The 21,394-nt window shown below is 47.4% G+C and overlaps 1 protein-coding gene across 8 annotated transcripts in view; it reads left to right on the top strand.

Annotated features, from left to right (window-relative positions):
• The window catches only part of RGS8 (regulator of G protein signaling 8), a 29,749-nt gene extending 10,149 nt beyond the window's left edge, over window positions 1–19,600 (top strand). For 5 of the 8 annotated variants that reach the window (XM_027694784.1, XM_027694783.1, XM_027694789.1 and 2 more), the window contains 4 exons: window positions 647–748; window positions 1,673–1,737; window positions 10,873–11,039; window positions 12,803–19,600. In XM_027694784.1, the coding sequence (XP_027550585.1) occupies window positions 647–748; window positions 1,673–1,737; window positions 10,873–11,039; window positions 12,803–12,985 (517 nt within the window). In that variant the 3' untranslated portion in view covers window positions 12,986–19,600. The remainder of the gene's footprint in view (window positions 1–646; window positions 749–1,672; window positions 1,738–10,872; window positions 11,040–12,802) is intronic. The other 3 variants (XM_027694787.1, XM_027694785.1, XM_027694791.1) reach the window with 1 other exon arrangement.
• The last annotated feature ends 1,794 nt before the right edge of the window (window positions 19,601–21,394 follow it).

The following is a 21,394-nucleotide window of genomic DNA, read 5'->3' as shown; positions in this document are numbered from 1 at the left end:
CGAAGGCTCTGGGGCTGGTTTGAAATTCAGAGGAAAAAAAGCAATAAAGCCATTTTCTGCCTGGGTAAGCGTGTCAGGAAAGAGGCAGTTTTATCCTGCTTATGTAACCCTGAGCCTAAAGAAGCTGCTTGGGATCGATCCTGGCCAGGGACTCTGCAGCACAGGCTCACCTTGCAGGTGCCTTACTCCCACTCTTCTTCCTCCAGCCCCCTCCTGTCCTCCAGCCCTGGTATTTGTGCTGTTTCTGGTGCTTCTGGAACAGGGTGACTGATTTATTGTATTGCTGCCCATTGCTCTCCTCCCACACCTGACCAGAGTAGGACTTTCCAAGAAACCATCCCAAAGTGCAGCCTTTAAAAGCCTTTTTGCCATTCAGAGCAGCTGAATGACTGGTGTGGGTGAGCCTCCAGCTGCTCTGGTGCTGCATCCATCCTTGGCATCTGCCTGACATCTTACTGGAGATGTCTCAGGGTCACTCCCACAGATGAGGGAGTCAAGGACACAGGTCTGATGAGGCACAGTGTCACTGAGGGGTTTTTTGGATTTGCTTTGTTTTTTTTTTTTTTGCCGCTCTGGCTAGACTTATAATCATCATCTTCTTTGGTTTTCCCCTGCTAACACCCCTGCTCCCCCACACCGACCACAGGAACAGAGGGATGAGGACTCGCCTGGGCTGCCTGTCTCACAAATCAGACTCATATAATGATTTCACAGCTATTCTTCCGGACAAGCCCAACCGGGCTTTGAAGTGAGTATAGCTGCAGCATCCCACCCCAACCCCACTTCTGTCCTTCCCCTCCCTGCCCACCACCCCCTCCAGTATTGTCTTCCTTTTGTTGTACTTTGTATAAGCTGTGACCAGTTCTTTTAGCCACGAGGAAGGAGGACAACAAAACAGCACTGATACAGCAGGAACAGCCTCAGCAAATACCTGGATCATTGACATGAGTTGTCCTGTGAGACAGGACATGTGCAGAGTCCCCACTGCTGTATGTGGGACACTCTGCACCTACCTGAGGATGTAATTTACACCTCTGTCATCACAAATCGAAGCCTGAGTAGTTGGCTTGGTATAAGACGTTGACCCACAATTTCAGGTCACAATCATCTTCATCTGAGCCTTGCTATAAAGCACTGCCAAAATTTGGGTGATAGTTTGTACAGATGCTTCAGACCACCCAGAGTCCTGATTTGAGATGACCGGGATGGGACTCATCTGATCACAAGTCACTGCTTATACCTGAGCTAAGATCTAATCTTCCCCTGAAAGGCAAGCAAGAGAAATAAACATTTCTGCAGCAGTGGGTTTCATTTCACTTGACTTTTGGCGTTTACAATGTAAATGTCTGCACCTGAGCTTGTTCCCTGGGCCTCTGCTTAGAGTCAATAAGGGAAAATTGGTCCCTTTTCGAGTGTGATTCTTCTGGCTTATTTTACCTGCCTATCTTGGGGTGTAAGATGAACTGAGCTAAGTCTCTGCAAGTCCCTTAGTATCCCCTCGCTGATTCTAAAGAAAACCCAGGGTCATTGGCTCACCTGGAGACCTGTACATTGTAGACCTCCAAAGATAGGTGAGAAGAAATCCAGCCTTTCTTGGTGTCCTCACCAAACAGCTCCAGAGGGGATCAGCAGTCATGGGTTGTCTGCAACTTGCCTCTTCCTTTCTTTACAGAAGACTCTCAACAGAAGAAGCAACAAGATGGGCAGACTCTTTTGATGTCCTTTTGTCCCATAAATGTGAGTAGAGATCAAATTCTACACTTTTTTTTTCCTCTTGCACCCTTAATACCTGTTGTAGTCAGGGCAAAGTATGTGTTGCATAGCAGGGGAAGGGTGCCTTGGACACCTGCTCACTACCCAGTGGTCACCATCCTTTCTAGGCAGGACTTGCCCTCTGTTTAAAAGGTTTTTGTGTGTTTCCTTCCTGGCTTTGCTCCTTCCTGGAAACCCACAACATCTAAAGTCATCAGCCCGAGCCTTCTCCAGCCCCTGGGGATGTACTGGAGGCAGGACCCGGAGGCTGGAACCCTGCAGACCATCCTTCATCACGTGCCTCTGGGCCCAGCCTTCCCACACAGGCACACAGCAGGTTCTCAGCTCACTAAATCCCCCCGAGATCCACGACTCCAGTTTGTTCCCCTCTCCCTCCAGCTGCTCCCTGAGCTGCCGTGCAGCCACACCGTGTGGAGACACAGCCTTTGCTGGGAGCACCACAACACAACACCCTGAGTGGTTCAGTAACCTTGAACAACTCGCTCTGTCGCAGAGAAATCATCCGTGGTCGCCCTGAGCAGAATCTAATTTACAGTTATCAGCGCAGACCTGAAAATTTCCCATCCAGAAAAACTCATGCCAACCTATAATCAGCGCACCTCGCTCTGTTCAACAGATCAATTGTATCAGTTCTGTTCAGCAAATATGATTCTGCTTTGCCAGCATTTTCATGCTGAGAAATTATAAACAAGAAAGAGAAGTTCACAGTATGGGCTCATTCATGTGTTTCTATTGGAGAATAAAACCCGAGCGAGACAAGGTTGGGGAAAAGTCAACGTGGGCGGTGAACTGCTTTATTGCAATAAGGAGCTGTCTGGCTTGCTTAGAGATTCAGGTTTTTCTTGCACTTACATTTTAAAATATAAGTGTAAAATTATATTATTAAGTAGAGTGTAATTTTGCTGGATTTCTACTGCGTTGACAACAGTTTTGGCAGGGAATTAAGTGACAACTTTGAACAGGCTGGCTGACCAAGGCAGAAAAAACAGTATATAATTTTAGCAGCAGTATCTAGTTGAGATCATTGCTCTTGCAGCCAATAGGAAAAAAATATATGGTATAGCTGGGTATGGCTAAAAGAGAACCTTTCTTTTGTGGAAATTCAGAACAAGAAGGGGAAAAACGCACCAAAGAGATTATGGGATGCCTGGGGGATGAAGAGGAGGAGGACAGGATATGCACATCACTGTTACTATCCTGAACTTGAGTCCCTGCTCCTCCCTAACTGATGTAAAACTTGAAATTTTCCTTATTAGATACAGACTGCAGCAAAAATGCTTTGGTTGCAAAACCCAGCAAATTTACCCATCTATGCCCTGACATTATATAGATTGTTCCCTCTTTGGGTGACTGCTGCAAATGCTGAATCAAACCTTAGTTCAATTATTTTGTCCAACAGCTTCCCCGAGAGTGTCTGGTTTTATTAATAAATTAGGCTTATAGAGTGATAAATGAATTATCAGGATTTTTCCTGTCTCTAGAACGGAAAGTAATTCTGATAACTCTCTGGCACTAATGAAAAATATTCAGTTCCTAATAGCAACAGAAGGTGATCTTTAAAATTTAAATTAATCTTTTTTTATCTGCAGTCACGGTGACATTGCCTGGTGATTGGTGACAAAGAAATTTGTTGTTTAATAAACTACTTTCTAAAGGAATATATTATAACTGCTCTGCACCTGAAGCTTCTGGAATTGCCAGCCTGGCAATCAAGGGTTATAATGATGCAAATACAAAAAGCTCTGTTGAGACAGAAATGTTTTAGTTACAGTGGTTTAAAGGAGAGAAGAACATATATTCAAAAAAAATTAATAATATTGTATGAGTTGCATTTTTGCTGTTAGAGATGTGCTGATATTGGACAGGTAAAGGAGCCTTATGCCTTATCTGCCAAAATTTGGGAGTAAAAAAAAGCAGTGCCTGGCCTGCTGGCATCTGTCTGTAGTGAAACTGCCAGATAATATTCTGCTTTCAGTGCCAGGAGAAGGATAGAATTGTTTCCTAATTTCCCTGTGACTGCTCAGGTGAACAATATTAGCCAGGGAAAATTCATGCTTGGGGGCACGGGCTAAGCACCAGCTGGACTCAGGGAGAATTTCCCCCGAGGCTCACAGCATCTGCAGGTAGATCACTTCTGCCTGACACATCTGTCATAAACTCTGCCTTCCCTAGATGGACAGTTCGTTTATTTTGGAAAGGAGGTTGTGATGCTGATTTCAGGGGGTTGTGTGGTGCTTTCTGCTGCAGTTACAGAGGTTTTGAGTCCCTTCCAGCCCTCCTGTTCTTTGGGGAAAATAAACCCTGGACTGCTCAAGGAGGACTCAGGAGCTGGATGTAGCAGCTGAAAACGGGGCAGATGTTGTGGGCAATATTGCAAAGGGTTGGACAGGTGCAAAAATTGCTCCAAGGAGCAAGAAAGTGGTTCAGAGCTCCCTAAAAGACTCTCCAAAATGCCAAGGTGAGCAGGCTGCCCTCGTATTCAGAGCAGGCACCACTTCTTCCCTTCTTACTTTCATGAGTCTCCAAAAGGTTTCTAAATGGAAGTGACCTGAATAGGTGTCATGCATTATACAGACTCTACAGAGAGTGTCATTATGCCAGGCTGGGTGGGGATTTGAGCAACCTGGTCTGGTGGAAGATGTCCCTGCCCATGGCAGGGGAGTTGGAATTAGATAATCTTTAAGGTCCCTTCCAACCCAAACCATTCCGTGATTTTATGCTCGCTTTTGTCAAATATCTCTTGAAGTGTGATGGCCCCGTGGAGCTCCCTATTTCTCTCTCCCCACATTGTTTTAATGAATGATCTGTGTAGATAATGTTTGATCCTGACCTGCCGCTGTCTTGCAGCACCTTGGCTTGAAAACCCCTGGGATTTGAAGCAGTTGCTTTTCTGCAGAGATTCCCAGGCTGGGTAATGCCCCTCTGCATAGAGCGGTCTGATTCGGATTAATTCCCCAGTCATATAAAGGGTAATTTGTGTTGACATTTGCAAGAGATTGTGAGTAGGAAAGGCAGGAAGGCTCTCCCTGTTGCACCCCCACCTTCCTTTTGCACTGGCACTGGGATCCAGCATCCCTCATCCCTCCTGGAGTAAGCAGTGCTGAGCAGTAGGATGCAGCACAGCTCCGTTTCACTGACAGCCCCAGATGGATAGGTCAGTGCAATGATACCCTAATTGCTTTTGCTAATGGGTAAAGCAAATCAACTTGAAACCCTGGGGTCAGTCAGACAATCCCTTTTTTACATCAGGAGCCTTTCTGAGCTCACTGCCAGACTCAAGCACAGCGTAGCATCATTCCCTGGGGTCAGGGCTTCTGAGCAAGCAACAGGAGAGAGGAGTCTGATCCTACTCTTCTCAGGGAATTCAGAGAGTAAGAGACAAATTGTATGCAGTGTGTTTCCTTGGGTGCCCAGGGAGCAAAAGCAGTGGCTTTAAGCTTTAAAACGCTAGATTTTGTCATCTTTCCCTGTTTTGTGCCAGAGCGATGGCTCCCAGGGAAGAGGAGCTCTGCGGGGTCCCCAGAGTGTGTGTGCATGCGTGTGAGTAACTGAGGAGTAATCCCCCCTCTGTACCCATGCCCAGGAGGTACAGCCTGGTCAGCCAGATGAGGATTTCTTTTGACAGGTTGCTGGAGGGAAACACAAGCAATAGCATGTCTCATTCTGCATCCCTCGCGGGGCTGGACACATGGCTTGTCCTTTGTCCAGAATCCAGCAGGACAGTCTGTCCTCAACCCTTATTCACTTTTCAATGAAGCATCTGACACTGAGAACCTTTGCATTGAATTTCCACTTTTATCTCAGGGGTAAATTTCCCCCCCCTTCCAGATTTTTTGGTGATCTCTGTGCTCTTCTGCCCAAACTTTATTGTTGTTCTCCTCCTTCTGTTGTCTACACATTCCTCCTCTTCCTACACAGCACAGGAATATCCCAACCTACTCTAGTTCTTTCTAAGCCAGAACAGCATTAGCATTAGCATTGTGCTGGTGACAGGCAGCTAAGATTAAACGAGGCACTGCTCAGCAGCAGCGAGAGCACGTACGTGTGCGACCTTGTCTCTCCAGCCCTGGACCCAACATGCTCCATGGAGCTAATCCGTTCACCCAGCAGCCACAGGGACTCTACCTTTACTCCCTACACGAAGTCTGCTGATGGAGTGAAATGTGGGCATTAAACTAATGATTGTTAATTGCTTTCTTACTCTGTGACAGTGGCAGGTGCGTGGTTACTAAGCGTCCCTGCCTGAGTGATTTAGGCCACTAATCTCGGTCCTTCCTCGTGCTGCTGAGGTTTGCCTTAGTTAAGACCTGCCTTGTGTTTCCTGCTCGACGCTTCAGTCCTTTCCTCCACAGCCCTTCTTGCTGGAAAGGATTCATTCCCTGTGTCCTGAAGAGCAATGTCTGAACAGGATTTTAGGAGCGCCTGAGTCCCTGTCCTCACATGGTCATCAAACTGCCTGGCACTGCCCATTTATCAAACACAAATTCCTGTCACTGTCTGATTCACAGGTGACCTGCAAGGTCTTGGGATGGGGTAATGTGTGAGCACTTGCACAGTCCTCCCTGGCAATCCTCTTGCATGTTCCTCAGTCTGTTTGAATGGAGAGCAGGGCATTTTGAAGCTTATATTTACACTGCAAAAGTGAAAACTCAAATGCCTTTGGCTTCTCTCTCAGACTCTTGAGACTCAGTAAAGAGCTCCATTTCTTCACCTTCAACTTATCTGATCCATCAGTACAGATTTCCTCCTTTGGCTTCAAGCAAATCTCTTGAATCAAATTCCTGAATAATTGCCCAGTAGTTGTCTAGAAGGGCCGTGCATCTCTACCCAGTACATCCTGTCCTCTTGAATGGCCATGCCTTTAGGCAACATGTTAGGGATATCTTGTGCTGCTGCATCTGAAGACTTCTAATACTGCTTTTAATTTCTGTGCTGTCTGTACAAAGCATCCCTTTGGAATCACACTCCAGGTTATTTCAGGAGGTGATGCTCTCCTGCTCATACCACACTCCAATCCAGTCCTGGTAGCTCTAGCAAAAAGCTGTCCAGTTGCACAGGATGAGCTTCGAAATGCTGATCATTCATGAGTGACCCTTCCTGGAGACCTTTCACTGCGTAGCAGGAGATTAAAGTAAACATCCAGGCCAAATTCCAGCTCAGGTGGTAGCAGTCCCCACACCTAATTGTCCTCCTGCCCTTTCAGTCAGATTTGTCATTATTCCATGATATACTTGTGGGCAGTGATTTACCAACCAGTCCTCTGGGCTCCCATCTCCAAACCTGGCTGTCAGGCACAGCTGTAAGTGCTGGCAGGCAGTCAAGGACTAAAGATGAAAGCCAAGGCAGGCTGGAGTCAAGGATGACCTCCCCAGCATCCACAGCCTCCTCTGCAAGGTCCTCACAGGTTCAGCCTCATCACTTCCAGCTCCTCAAAAGCTGTGAGGAGCTGCATGACAGGAATATATGAAAAAGCAGAGAACAGCCAGACACTATTATTTATCCATTCGCTGTCTAAACTTTCTTCGAGATAAAAAGGAGTTGATTGACATGAGAGCAGGAGGCAGAGCACATGGAAACCTCCTGGTCCCAGGGGACACCTGCTGCGGCTGCTCTCCGGGGCAGGGCTGAAGCAAATGCCTTTCTCTCCTTGTCAATCACGATATTCCCTTCCTTCAGCAGAAATTATATTTTCCAGCTATTACATTTTTCAGATACTTTTCAGATATTACATTTTTCTGATATTATATTTGTCAGAGATTATATTTTGCAGATGATATTTTGCAGAGCTGATACTTCCACGCAACACTCCTATTCCTGAAAATTATTCTCTGTCAGCGGTGGGACGCTGGAGCTGTTGTACAGGAAAGAAGGGGAAAAAAAAATGACCAGGACAGAGCCAGAGTAGCAAAATCTCTGCAGGGACACACAGCAGAGACTGTCTAGTCATAGAAGTGTGCTTGGGTGCTGGAATATTTAATGTCAAGCATCCTAGGAGCTGAGGATATATAAAATGACACAGATCTTGAGGAACTGCAACTTTCTCCCTTTTTTATTTTCTTCATTCTGAAACCTGTCAGTCTGCCATTATATCCTCTCCTTTCCCTCCTGCAAAGACTCCCTGCTCTATTCTCCAGTCCTCCCCTTGCTCCCACACAGGACCTGTGAACTGTATAGGCATTAAGGGGGACACAGGTTTTGGAAAGTGTTTCTGTGTCCCAGATTTCAGGAAGGGGAGCAGCCCTAAAACATCTCTCTCCTTCACCATATTTATCTCCCCACGGAGATGCAGAAAGCAGCCATGGGCAGCATGATCCTGACAGGTGCCTTGTTCCTGGAGATGCCTTTGGCACTCTGCTCCACTTCTCAGGGCTGATGTCACCTTGTCGCCCCAGGCTTGGACCCACAATTTGCACTGTTAATTGCTCTGCAGTGCTTGTGGACAAGAGCTCTGGTTTTGTCCACTGTAGCAGTGTAAAACCCTGATCTTTTCCTAAAAGTCCTTTAATTAGGAAGTGTCAGGATGAGTTGGAATAATACAGCTATATCTGGGGCTGACAGAAGGAGGAAGCACAGCTGAGATGTATCCATTTTTGTTGCCGATCCCAGACTGATGATGGAGCAGTTACTGCACAGAGCCCGTTATTGAAAGAGCTTTGAGAAACCCAGAACAGAGGGGTTTAGCCTCTAATTTGGTCTTGGCTGGCAGAGAGGACCAAAGGCATTTCTGCCTTTCCCTTTGAGAACCTAGGCAGTCTCTGCTGACTGACGTGCAGCCAGAAATAGGATTGTCTGTTGCTGCCCAATACCCAGGGCCATTTCTTAGGGCTTGAGGCTTCAGCAGGAGCTGAAAAATATCTCCATGTCCTAAATGATTACCAGAAACAAGAGAAGCAGGAATAAGATTAGGACACTGAGGGAGAAACAGGGCAGTGTTACATTGCTAAAGACCTATAACATATATATATATATATCATATGAACAGCATATTTATTATATATAGCATATAGACAACATATTATATATGGCATAACATTATATATAGCATATAGATAGCATATGCAGCATATAGAAGGAACTATCTGAATAGCCTGTTGAAAGATTTTAGGATTATCCAGAGGGATCTGGACAAGCTTGAGAAATGGAAATCTCATAAGGTTTAGTAAGACCAAGTGCAACATGCTGCACCTGGGTCAGGGCAACTCCTACTATCAATGCAGGCTGGGAATGAACAGACCAAGAGCAGCTCTGCCAGAAAGAAAGATGGAGGGGAACTTGTTACAAGGGCATAGAGTGACAGGACAAGAGGGAATGGCTTCAAACTGGCAGAGAGTAGGTTTAGATTGGATATTAGTACAAAATTCTTCCCCATGAGAGTGATGAGGGACTGGCACAGATCGCCCAGAGAAGCTGTGGCTGCCCCATCCCTGGAAGTGTTCAAGGCCAGGTTGGAAGCCCTGGTCTAGTGGAAGATGTCCCTGTCCATGGCATGGGGGTTGGAACAAGATGATCTTTAAGGTTTCTTCCAACCCAAACCATTCTGTGATCCTGTGATTCTATGATTTGATTTGTATGCAGCAAGAGTGTGAGAAAACAATTCCCACAAGTTATAGGCTCAGTGTCTGCTTTTTTTGTAGCCGTTTATAGATCTGTGATAAATTCTTTGGCTTACTACTAAATGTTTGTACTATCTGTAGTCAGGTGCACAGTTCTTGGCTGGCACTATTAATATAAAGAACATTTCCCTCTCCTTGGCAGGGAGAGTTGGAACTAGATGATATTTAAGGTCCTTTCCAACCCAAAGCCTTGTGGGATTCTATGTTTGCTGTTTCTCCTCACCTACCTGGTACAGGCAAGGAAACAAGGACAAAGCTGTAAGGGAGTTTGTGGTGGATCCTGTGAGATGGCCAGCCCCTGTCCCTGGTGGGCCTGGGCTTGCTGTGGGTGTGTAAAAATGATCCATACCAAGCATTGCAGCTTCCATGTCCTTGCCATGGGAGAAAGGAGGGAAGGCAGCACTGCCAAGATCTCCCACAGCAGAAAAGGGCCAGGTGGAGCCCTCAACCCACAGCATTGCAGGAGTTCAGGTCCTACAAACCCTCATCAGTCTTTGTCAGATCCTGTACAACGCTGCTCCTCTCATCCTTTCGAGGAGTATGACCTTGCCGAGTGCATTCCCGGTTCCAGCAATATTTTTAGGCACTTGCTGGGAAGTAGCCAATGCTGACTCAAGAGCTTTCCAGTCATGAACTACAAAAACTCAGACCCTATAGAAAAAGACGGGGAAGAGTTAGAAACATGTTACTGGAAAAAAAAAATTGGGAGATAAATTTATCCCAGGGAGAAAGGGTATGTACGAAACCTCCAGCTACTTCAACTCTGCTGGTGTCGATCAGGGAAAGGAAATAAAAAACAATGGCTGTGTCCATAAATAGGCCCAGGCAGGGGTTTAAGAGGACACAGATTGCCTAATAAATCTTTCCATATTTCTAATCTGCCCTGGCTGACTCAGATTACATTACTGAAATGTCACAATTGCTAAGCATTAGCAAGTGATAAGAACACTTTTACCACCACCCAGACAAGTTGTAATTATGCCGCGTCCTTTTCCTCTGCTTTTTATTGTAGCTCTAACAGACTCTCCAAGATCCTTCCTCTGTTTAAATAAGAACTAAAAATGGCACAAGGCAATAAAGCAAAGTGACAGAAAACATAGGAGACAAGTCCACAGCTGCCACGTTTTATTAAAGGTTTTTCTTAATGACAGGATGTTACAAAGTGTTGCATTAAGATGCACGAGATGCAAAGACATGATACCTTTCAAGCTTCATGATTCCAGGAGGAACTTTTCAAAGGTTCAGTGTCCCAGTCTTGAGGAAAACAGTTTTTCAGAGCTACATCAAATGATGTTTGGCTTCATGGCAGCTCAAAAGAGTTCACCTGATGCAGCAGTGTAAGTTATGGACATCCTGGGATCGCAGACCTTGGGAGAAAAATCATATCATTTTTGGTAGGCAGGGTTGGATGGAAGGGTGTCTGTTAAAGAGGAAGCTTCCTGCCTTCTTTCCCCTCCCATTGTAACTCCCCACATCTCTCTTGCAGATGGACTGGCTGCTTTCCGTGCTTTCCTGAAGACTGAGTTCAGCGAGGAAAACCTGGAGTTCTGGCTCGCCTGTGAGGACTTCAAGAAGACCCGCTCAGCAGCCAAGCTGGCAGCCAAGGCCCAGCGGATCTTCGAGGAGTTCATCGACGTGCAGGCTCCCCGAGAGGTGAGAGGGTATTCCAGCACCCTGGGCTGGCACGGCATCCCTGCGCCGAGGGGAGCAGGTCCATCTCCCCCACGTGGGACCTGTGGGGTGCCAGGGAGCCCTCCCTCCTTCCTTCCCCTCCCAGAGGTGATGGTGATGAGTGGATAAGGAGGGTGGCACTGCCATCCTGGCTGCTACAGCTGCCTCTGCTCGTGGTGACTCATCCCCAGTGAGGGCAACCACTTTGACGATACTAAATTAGTCACAGCCAGAGAGTTCACTGGCAGCCTCAACCTACATTTCCTAACCTCTTCCAGCTTCCTAGAAGCATTTCACCTTGCTCCTCTCATTTACTATCAATCCTCGAGCAGGCTATTAGGTTCATTCCTCACAGGACACTTTGCATAGAACAATCCCAGGAATGACTAACGTGTTGACTCTCCCGGGAGGAGTGTTTATCTGCTGACTAACTCCCAACTCAATTAGACCTCCTGAAAGACGCGAACAATAACTCCGAGCTGAACAAAAAGTGCAGTCGCAACGCAGAGCCTGGAATTGTTAAGTCCTCTTTCAAGTACTGACAGGCAGATGCAGCTGTGATGCAGCCCAGTCGTGATGCTGGGTTGTGTTATTGTACTCATAACACAACCACGAGGGCCTGACTGCACCCGCCCCCCCACGGGGGTCCCTCTGCTCCGCTGCATGGGTGCTTGGCACAATCCAGGTGCCTGCGAGGGGAGCCCCCTACAAGGGCTAGTTTTACTCTATTTTTGGGCTAGGAAGGCTATTGCAAGGCCACTGAGGAGGACCCAGATTTCCACCAAAGCGTGTGGGTGTCTCAGGGAATGCTTCAATGCCCGCTGCTCTCCGTTAGCGTCTTCCTGCTGTTATTCATGAAGCTGGGTGAGATTTTAGGGACTGGAGGGCTGAATCTTGATTACAAATGTAGAGTACAGGTAGGATGGGGGCTCTCCTATAATTTGGTCCAGTTGTGAAATTTCCTTAGCACTGTTATAACGTTGGCATGCTTAAATGTGAAATGACCCTTAAGCGATGCAGAGGGTTAATCTGTATTGCTGTCACCCACAATAAGGCAGACAGCTTTACTTTCCAGGCTCCTTTAAGTTTGGACACTGGGTTAGTAACAACAAATACCAACTTTTCAGCCATTTTTTTCCAAACAATAACCCTAACAAATGCTGATTGCTTTGCTAGGGAAAGAAAACAGGAAAACTCCCTTAGCTGGCTTTGCAAACAAAAGGCAGTCATAAAAGTGGGGTGGTTTATTTTTTCAAGCCTCTGCTCCAGATATTGTAACACTAAGCCGTTATGGGAAAAATCAAACAATTTATTTTAGATCAACAGAGTTTGAAAGCATTTAATGAGAATGTACTAATAGTTTAACCCCAGTTAAAAGTTCATTCAGCTGTATATCGGGCATGTTGTGAAGAATAAAGGGAATAGAGAAATCACGGTTGGCAGGAGAGAGGTTAGGCTGAGTCAGCACTTTTGGATGATGTGCTGCATAAGAGTCTGAATAAAAGTAATTTGATTTCAGAAGTGCTCAAACCACTATAAATCCAGTTCAACTTTTCCAGGCTTGGGGCAGGATCCATACCACTGGACCACTAAACTCTGCAGAGTTGTGGGGGCTGTTTACGCACGGCTGAGGGTGGGACCTTGGTTCTGCTGCTGTTTTACAGCCATGGCTGAGGGGGAATGTGCCATTGGAAGGAGGCAAACTGGTCACTCAGTACCAAACTCTCTTCTGCTGCTTTTCCCAGGTGAACATAGACTTCCAGACACGGGAGCTGACGAGAAGAAATGTGCAGGAGCCCTCCCTCTCCTGCTTTGACCAAGCTCAGGGGAAGGTGCACAGCCTGATGGAGAAAGACTCGTATCCCAGGTTCCTGAGATCCAAAATTTACACAGACCTGCTGTCTCAGACCCAGAGGAGGCTCAGCTAGAGCAGCTGTGGGGCCCTCAGAAACCATGTGCTTCCCACAACAGCCAAAACCCATGTCTAAATGTGAAAATTTCTTGGTGTTAAAAGCAGTGGGAATGAGAAAAGAGGGAGAAGGGGAAGAGGAGGCTTCCAGATCATGATCCAGGCACGGTATTAAGACTCTTTGACTTTCTGTGCTTTTTTTTTTTTTTGGTTAGCAGTAGCACCTTGCAGTTGTTGCCTCCCTCTAAGCACAAACCCACAATCCTCTCTAGTCACGGGGTCATCTGTTGGGAAGGCAGGTTTCCTTTAGAATTACTGCATTGGTTTGTGTGTAAATAACACCATGGCACCTTTCCATCCTTCCAGACATCCCTCTGGCTCTCACCTCTCCCCTGTGCTTGGAAGGGCCCTAAAGGCAGTTCTGACTCTTGTGAAGCCATGTCCAGCCCAAAGCAGTGTCTCTTGCACTGGCTGCTGGGGTCTGGACCCAGAGACCAAGGGGAGGGAGAGAGAAGGAGAAGGCACATGATTCATGCTGCTTCTCAGCACAGAAACCATCAGCAAACTCAGCTCACCTTTTGATTTTGGTTGCACACCTTATGACACCAGCTGCTACCCTGTCACTGCCCCTTACCTTTCAGGGATGGAGACCAAGAGTTGTTTTCCACAGGACTGCCAAGGAGCTGAGATTTTCTCATGAGGAAGGCAATCCCAAAAGCTCTCGCTAGACGTGGTCAGGCAAGTCTTCTAGTGCAAATGATTGTTTTTCATTACTATTATTTATTTGTGCTGTAGCTCAGCCTCAGGACCCCAGTCGTCGTTCAGGCTTCGTTGTGTTGGGCACTGTACCAAAACCTAACACGAAGAGGCTCCTGGCTGCCACAGACATTAACAGGCTTGGTGGCTTCTCAGGAATGATCTGTCGGCTGTTGGGAGAGAGTCAAGAGAAAGAATGTCCCCCCTGCCCCTTTCTGAGATGTAAGAGAAGCACAAGACCTGTCTGCTATGGTAGATGGTATTTTTCATGTAGTACTTGACCAGCGCATGGCAACATGAAAAATCACAATTATATTTTTATCATTCACTGATTATTGACTGTTGTTACCTACCGATTGTCCACTGTGGGTTCAATGCCAACTACTAAAGACACAGACCCTGCTGCATGGTGCTTGTTTCAAACAGGATAGGGGGAAGCATGGAGTGAGCAGGATGGGTGTCTGGGTGTGCAGTGGGGTGTGAGGTGTTCCTTGGCCCTATTCCCACAGCCTGGATAGCCACTGCAGGAGAAGACTCTGTGCAGATGTCAGTGGTGTAGCACCTCCTCTGTGCCGTGCAATAATTCCTACCATCCGATGGCCCCATTTCCATGGCATTGCCGTTCCAGCTTGTCAGATTCTTGCAATATTTTCTAGTGGAGAAGCAGACAGCCTGTCTGTGGATTTGAGCCTACAGACCAGAGGTCTGTTTTCTTAATTTTATGAAGGCCTGGAAAGTGACCCCACGGATCTTTTCCTTCTCTTCATCATCGACAGACCAGAGGCTTTAAACCTCTGCTCTGTATGAGGGTGGTGGGTAGATTGGATACATCAGAAAGCTGCTGATAAAGATTTAGTGTAGTGTGGTGTAAACTAGGTAGAGTGAATTCTAAAGCTAAGCATGATGTGTTTGGAATGAGATACAAAAAGCCTGCTTGGATGTTAAAAATTATTGTCTGTGAACTAGGTAGGAAACAGTTTTTGAGGCTTTTTGTAAGGATGCTGTGCAGGACATTAGAACAAATAGCCTCAGGAGCAAGATAGAGGTGGTAAGCATGTTTGGTTTAGTTGGAGGTGTATTCCTGTGGTCTCTAAGACATTTAAAGTCCAAATACAGTACAATTGCAAATTTTATGTTCAGTAAGGAAACCTGCTTTTCAGTACCTGTTCAGTCAGCAACAGAATTCTCCAGGTCTTTGGTAGGCGAATATCATCTCCAGTTAACTTTCCCTGAGGACTGGCCAGAAAGAGCAGCATGCTCTGGCATCCTGGCCAGTGTTCTAAGCTGTCCTCTGCCCCTGCAAGGATACCTGAGGAGCAGGGGCTGGAGTGTGGTGAGAGATGTGGCATTCTGCAGCCACACTCAGGCTCAGTGGCACAACTTTTGGAATTGCTGAGGTACGTGATGTCCCTAATGCTGTGTGTCCAGAGAGACAATGCTCAAGGTCTGGATGTTGCTTTGCAAAATTTGACTGTAGTGGCTTCAGGCAAAGGTCTGTGCTACTTGTTTGAAAGTGGGAGCAATGACAGACGTCTGAAAAATGCCCTGGATTTGCCATGATTCATCTAAGGGGTCCATGTTGTGCAGTAGTTCCAACAGCCCAAAGCTTTATGGCAAACAAGATACTTGGCAAAGAAGGTGCAGTGGCACGGGTGTCTGGGGAAACCTGTGCAATGCTGTGGAAGGAATCAAAGATGGAAGGGAAGGATATACAGCTGTGCATCCAGTGGCTGTCCCTGGTGGTATCTGGGCCATAGGAAGTGGAGCAGAGTCACATCACCTATACAGCCCCCTCCTGACCCAGGGGGTGAGGGCAAACCCCCCAGCGTTGTGGTGAAACACTCTCAGTGCTTGACATGCAAGGGAGGATTCAAAGCTTCCCTCACTGACAGTGAGGAGAGACTGGAAGAACTGCCCTTTCCAAGAGACACTGCCTAATACACCTGTGTAACACAGGATGGACTGGGATCTCTCAGGGGCACAGGCTGCTTTGGCTGAAATAGTTCCCCTTGAGATGGCCTGTGGCCCCAGTTGTACCCAGTGCCACTGCAACTGGTGATCCCACTGCTCCCAAACGGCAGCTCAGCTTCCTGACACTGTGGCATCAAACGAGTCCTGCAAGGGGTGAAGAGAGGCCGCCTTGTCTGGCCCTGCCTTCCTCACTTTCAGCCTTCTCTCACCTGGACATGCAAAAAGCATCCCAGTGCTGCCCAGGATGCGAGAGCCAGCAGCAGGAGGCTTATGCAGTCACAGCTTTTAAAGAGAAGACAGAAGGCCACATTAACTGCCTTGTGGTACTTCTCTACAAGCCCCTGACAGACCTCCTGAGTGGGCTTGGATGGTGCTGACCTCTAGTGCCAGCTGATGCACCCCGGACAGGGCTCTGCAGCAAAGCCCCCCACGGTGGGAGGGTCACAGATACAGCCAGGAAAGGAGGACACAGCAGAAACAAGATGTTTGTGCCAAGGAATGGGAGTGAGGACAATCCCCAGGCTTCCCTGATGGCTACAAGGGCTGGTCCTGTTCGGAGTGTGACTCCAGGAGGTAACATCTCTCCACAAACTCCTCCAGCGTTGGTGCTGTTGTCCTCTCAGTTTATGTCAGAACTCATGAAGAAACTCCAAAGTATCCAACACCCTGTAAATCCAAGCTCCCCACTCTCCTCCATCAGCCTGGAAAATTGCTTTGAGTGGGAGTATCCAGAGATGCCATTGCTGCAGTGGTGACAGGAGCTGTAATCACACTGGCTGGTGTAGGAGAAGTGTTTTGCCCATTAAAGTTGTGCCAGATAACATCCTCCACGGGAAACATCATCCTAGAGCACAGAGTGGAGCAGGAGTATTGTCTGAGGCATACGAGTCTATCACAGTTATTTTCGTTGCTGCTCTTACAGTTCGCCTCTCTTGAAGGAAAGCAGACTAGTTATTTAAAGCAAAACTATATTTTTCTTAAACAAAAAATTGGCACCAGCTGCTTCTTTTATGCCAGATGTCAGTCTGAAGTGAATTAAAATAGGCAGCCTATGGCTCTTCCCCTTAAACCAGGGGCTGATCAAGGAAATAATGACTGAACCAAAGCTTCAGAAAGCACTGAGTGATGACTAATCCCTATCAAGGACAAATATCCTACCTTTGATTCATCTCTTCCTCATGTGAAAGGGATATTCATAACTTAGAAACCCCATTTCTCTTCTCCACAAGCCCACACCTTCAAAATTTTCCTCGTGTTCCAAGTAATGTCAGAGTGTGCCATCAACAAGAAGACAGGGGAAAAAAATTGGTTCACTCAGCTCTTTTTATTCTGTTTGCTGGTACATATCCAGTCAGCTCCCAAGTCCCTTGATAGCAAAAGGGAAAAAGAGCTTACAAATCTCCTTTCTCTTTTCTATAAGCTCCAGGTGGTGTTAACTCCAAGATAGAGATGCAGAACCCCAATTTGCTTTAAGATTCTCCTGCTTCGGTCCATCAGCCAGGCTTGGGATGATTTCCATCACTTTTAGTGGACTCATTAATGTACAGAGGGGTCCCTGTCCTCACGCTGGGGAGGTGTGAAGGGCAAAGTCTCGCTGGTCTAAGCAGGGGAGGAAAATCTGTGTGTGTGTCTGCGGGTGTGGGTGGGTGAGAGTGCATGTGACTTCATGTGTACCTTATTTAGTGTCCTCTACTACAGAAGCTTTTCTGAGACATAGATGTGCATGTTAAAATAGGAGAATTAGGCACAAATGACATAAAATGAGATTTTTTAGCCAGTGTTGTGTTTGCCTTGTGTGTAAGTTTGACTAGTAGTAAGAGATGTAAAACTCTGCTAGGCTTCCAGTTACCCATAAGAGCACATGTATCAAACTGAACTGAATGTTCACTGATAGACACAAAACCAAAATGTTTACAGCATTCAGAGCAATAGCAAAGCATACCTCATGCCAGTCCTGGAGTGCCTCTCACCCATCAGTGCAAGCTCTCCCCTTCCTTGGGGCCTCTTACTTCTCCCTTCGAAGCCCTCTGTCCTTCTCTGTCCTATCCTGGGGGTCTTCCCTCCTCCTTATGCTTTCCTCCCTGAAGTTCTCCAAGCACCTTTCCCTCCACCAGCACTGTCTGTCCCCGTATATCTGAGTCTGGGTCTCCCATAACTCCTCCCATGCCCTCCTGTTTCCCTACACTCCATCCCCATCTATCCCTTAACTCTTCTTTACCTTTTCCTTCCCCAGAGACTCATCTCTGGCCATGCCACCTCCCTCCTACACACCTCCCACTGTCACTATAAAGCTCCTAGTAGCTGTTCCTTGCCCATTATATAAGAACAAAACGTTTCACACAATTTCTGCGTTATCTTTCATTCCTGGGGCTGCTGCAGTTGTCTCTTTCCTTGGTGCTGTGTTCCCTCCAGCATCGTAGCATTATATCCCAGAACTGCAATTAAAGTCCATTTTGCTGCTAGAACAGAACGCTTTTCTCTACTGTGCTCCCCCTGGGCTTTGCAGAGGCTCGTCTTGTCCCCACCAATTTGTCTTCCTTCTTCTTCCATCCACGCTCCACGTGCTGTGCTTGTGGTAGGGGCTGGCTGCTGGAGAGGGCAGCCGTGCCGTGCAGAGGCAGTGGCTGCATCAGCAGGGTCACAGCTGGGCTTCCCCTTGGCTTTCTGGTACATAAAAGTGGTGTCAATAAAGGTGTTTGTATTGTACTCGCTTGGTAAAGTCAGTTGTCCTGCTCTGTGCCTCCCCTTGGTTTTACTGGAGGGATGTATCTCTAATTTGAGACTACTCCCTAAACTCAGCAGGAGTTCAGGGAACTGAGGGCATCGGAAGGAGGGGGCAGAAGGAAATGAGTTTGTTATCGAAAAACTCAAACATTTCTGGCACAGAATTACAGAAGAAAAGGCAGTGCCTGCTTCTGGAGGGACCTAGTGTACCAGGGAGCTATGGGGACTGGTTGTGGTGTGAATTGTTTGTCTCAAGTAGCCCCTCAACTCCCAGTTTGCATCATGTGCTGCGTGCCCCAGGCTGGATCTAAAACATGACAGATGAGGAGCTGCTCAGCTTTGCATTTACAACGTAGATAACAGCGTCATCCTAAGAGAAATGTCTTCACGTTGCTCTATCAGTGCCTGCAGCCACCAGCTAAAAAGCATGGAGGGGAAGGAGGCACCTTCTGTTGTGTTTACTCATGCAGATCTCTGCGGGATTACTGGCAATGAAGGGAGCAGGGTACAAGTACATCCTGGGGTGGATCCCCCTTCCTTAAAAACCACCTCTTATAACCTCCCCTTATAACCTCTCCCCCTTCTCCTCTACAAGCAATCCAAATCGGACACACAGAGTTCAGATTTGTCTTTAAGCTCTCTGGCACCTCCACCTTCGGTGGGATGGCCGTGTCCCAGTGGCAGGAAGGGGCCTTGAGGACCCCACTCCAAACCCAAGCGTCAAATAAGACTGTTTTAGGTAATAAAGATGTCTTGTTCCTGTGGAAACACACTTATGGGTGGCTCAGAAGAGATGAGGATAGCAGTACTGTATGGGGTGAACTCAGAAGTGAGCCACCAGGTAGAAAGACCAGCTCCAAAGAGCTTCCCTGTGCCACATTTTTTATTTTAATGAGATCCTGATGCTGCAGCTGCCTCTGCAGTGTCTGGGTGCTGCTGGTGTGGGTAGATAACAGCAGGAGCTGTTTGGGCAGGCCATGCAGGCTGTTCAGTCTGATCCCTTCCCACTCAGGGAAAGGCATGGGCTCGGGTTCCGTCTGACCTTCTCTCTGCATTAGCTGCTTGTTTGCTAGGCTCACCTTCCCTGTGAGGCTGGAGAAGCTCCTTGTGTCACCACATTGTGAAGTGTTACTCACCTGTACTGTATAGAGACCGTGAGGACGTAATAAACAGCCTGAGACTATTTGTTCTCTGCCTGAGTGTCTGAAAAGGTGCGAGTCAAGCACGTTTCCCTGTCTGCAAAGTGGGAACTGAGAGCCTGGGGATGGAGAGGTGTCTCCTAGCAGAATTGCTGAGGAGAAAAAGAGTGGGACAAGCTGGTGCCTCCTCAGGTCCTGGTTTCACTGGTGGAGACATTCTGGATGGGGCAGCAAAGAGGGAATATGACTAAGCAGTCACTCTGCTCTGTTGAAGCGATTAAGAACCAGGCTCCCTGGAGGTACAGTTTGGGGACATGAGTCACAAATGTGTCAGTAGGACTGGGGAGACTACAGGGAAGGAAAATCTGAAGAGCCTTCCACCAGTGCATTGCTGTCCTTTTCTGGGTACACCCCACTGCAGCCTCTGATGGATTGTCCACCCCAAACCCCAAATCCAATCTGCAGGACCTTCCAGAAGGGGATGGCCCCTTTCCCAGCTGGGAACGTGGCAGAGGGACAGAGGGCTGCAAAGGCAGCTGGTTGGGAGAGCCCTGACCACCTCCAATACACATACTGCCTTCAGACAGGGAGAAGAGGTGATGGCTCCAGAGCAAATGCTCACAGACAAGCAGCCAGAAGTGGCAGAGTTGGGGCATCAGCTCCTCTGTGGTGGCACAGCTCCCACCTGCCCCTCTGTCAGCCCTCCCATCACACTCCCTCTTTACCAGACATAAAAACAAATGCCAAGTCTGCTCCCTGCACCAGGGCCAGCGGTGGGGGATACACAAGCAAGGCCTCCCAAAAAAGGGATCAGTGTAGATGGATCAAGCATGACCAGGTCATGAAGAACAAACAATGAATGAAGAGCTTTCTCCAGTCCATAAAAAGCAGCCCTGGGCTCCAGCAGGCAGCTCATACCCAGGCCTGAGCTTGATTCATCCTTATGGGATAAGCTGAGGAGAGACAAGACAGACTGAGGTACTGGCCAGTCATGGGCCAGTTTAGGAGCCTGGGCTTGCTGGAGGAGGGTCAGGCAGCAGCTGAGGGCAATCCCAGGTAATAAAGGGGGAAGGGGAGGCATTAGTAGGGGTAGAGCAGATCGGGGGAGGTTGAGTGTTAGCAGGAAATTCCATGGTGAGAGATCTGCTGTAGAAACCCTCTTGGGGCTTCAGTAGGGAATGGCTGAGGCCAAGCAGATCATCTTCTGAGCAGGTCTGGCCAGCAAGGAAAAGCAGAGACCTGGACCCCACCCAGCCCTGGGCACACAGAGGACACTCCTTGCCTGGTGCACAACCCACCCTGCCTGCCAAAGGTGAGTGTTTGCTCCATGGTCTGCATGGGGTTTCATTTAAAAACAAAAATTAAACAAGCTTGTTTTTCTCTGGAAATGGGTGCAGTGGAATTTATCAGTCCCTCTGGCTTCTTTCTATCCCCCTTTCTTTTTCCCTAAATCCCTTCTTTTATTGTTTTTCCTTTTCATCTGCTGCTTCTTCCCTCTAAAACTGTCTCTGAGCCAAACCAATTTGAATGCATCCAAGGAAGGATCTGCTATTAGAGCTGCTCTGTCTCTCCTCTTAGTTAGGATATATTTAGCCATCATATTTAGCTTTCTTTTTCCTGGCAGTTCAGTGGCTTTAAAAAGCAGGTGCCGGGAACGGAAAGAGAAGATTAAGAGTACCTGCTGTCAGCTACCTCTCCCTGTGCAGCTGTGCAAAGTGAGCACGTGAGCAGAGTGGTTAACAGCTGCCCCTTGAAAACACTCATTTGTAATTCTAATTTTTTTATTTTTTTTTTAATTTCAATAATCTCTTTCCGCACTGCTACAAATTTCCAGAGCA

This window comes from Neopelma chrysocephalum, unplaced genomic scaffold, assembly GCF_003984885.1.
Source record: "Neopelma chrysocephalum unplaced genomic scaffold, ASM398488v2 Primary Assembly neopelma1_98, whole genome shotgun sequence".
Taxonomy (NCBI): domain Eukaryota; kingdom Metazoa; phylum Chordata; class Aves; order Passeriformes; family Pipridae; genus Neopelma; species Neopelma chrysocephalum.
The sequence above is the reverse complement of the archived record's forward strand: the minus strand, read 5'-3'. Positions and strand labels throughout refer to the sequence as shown.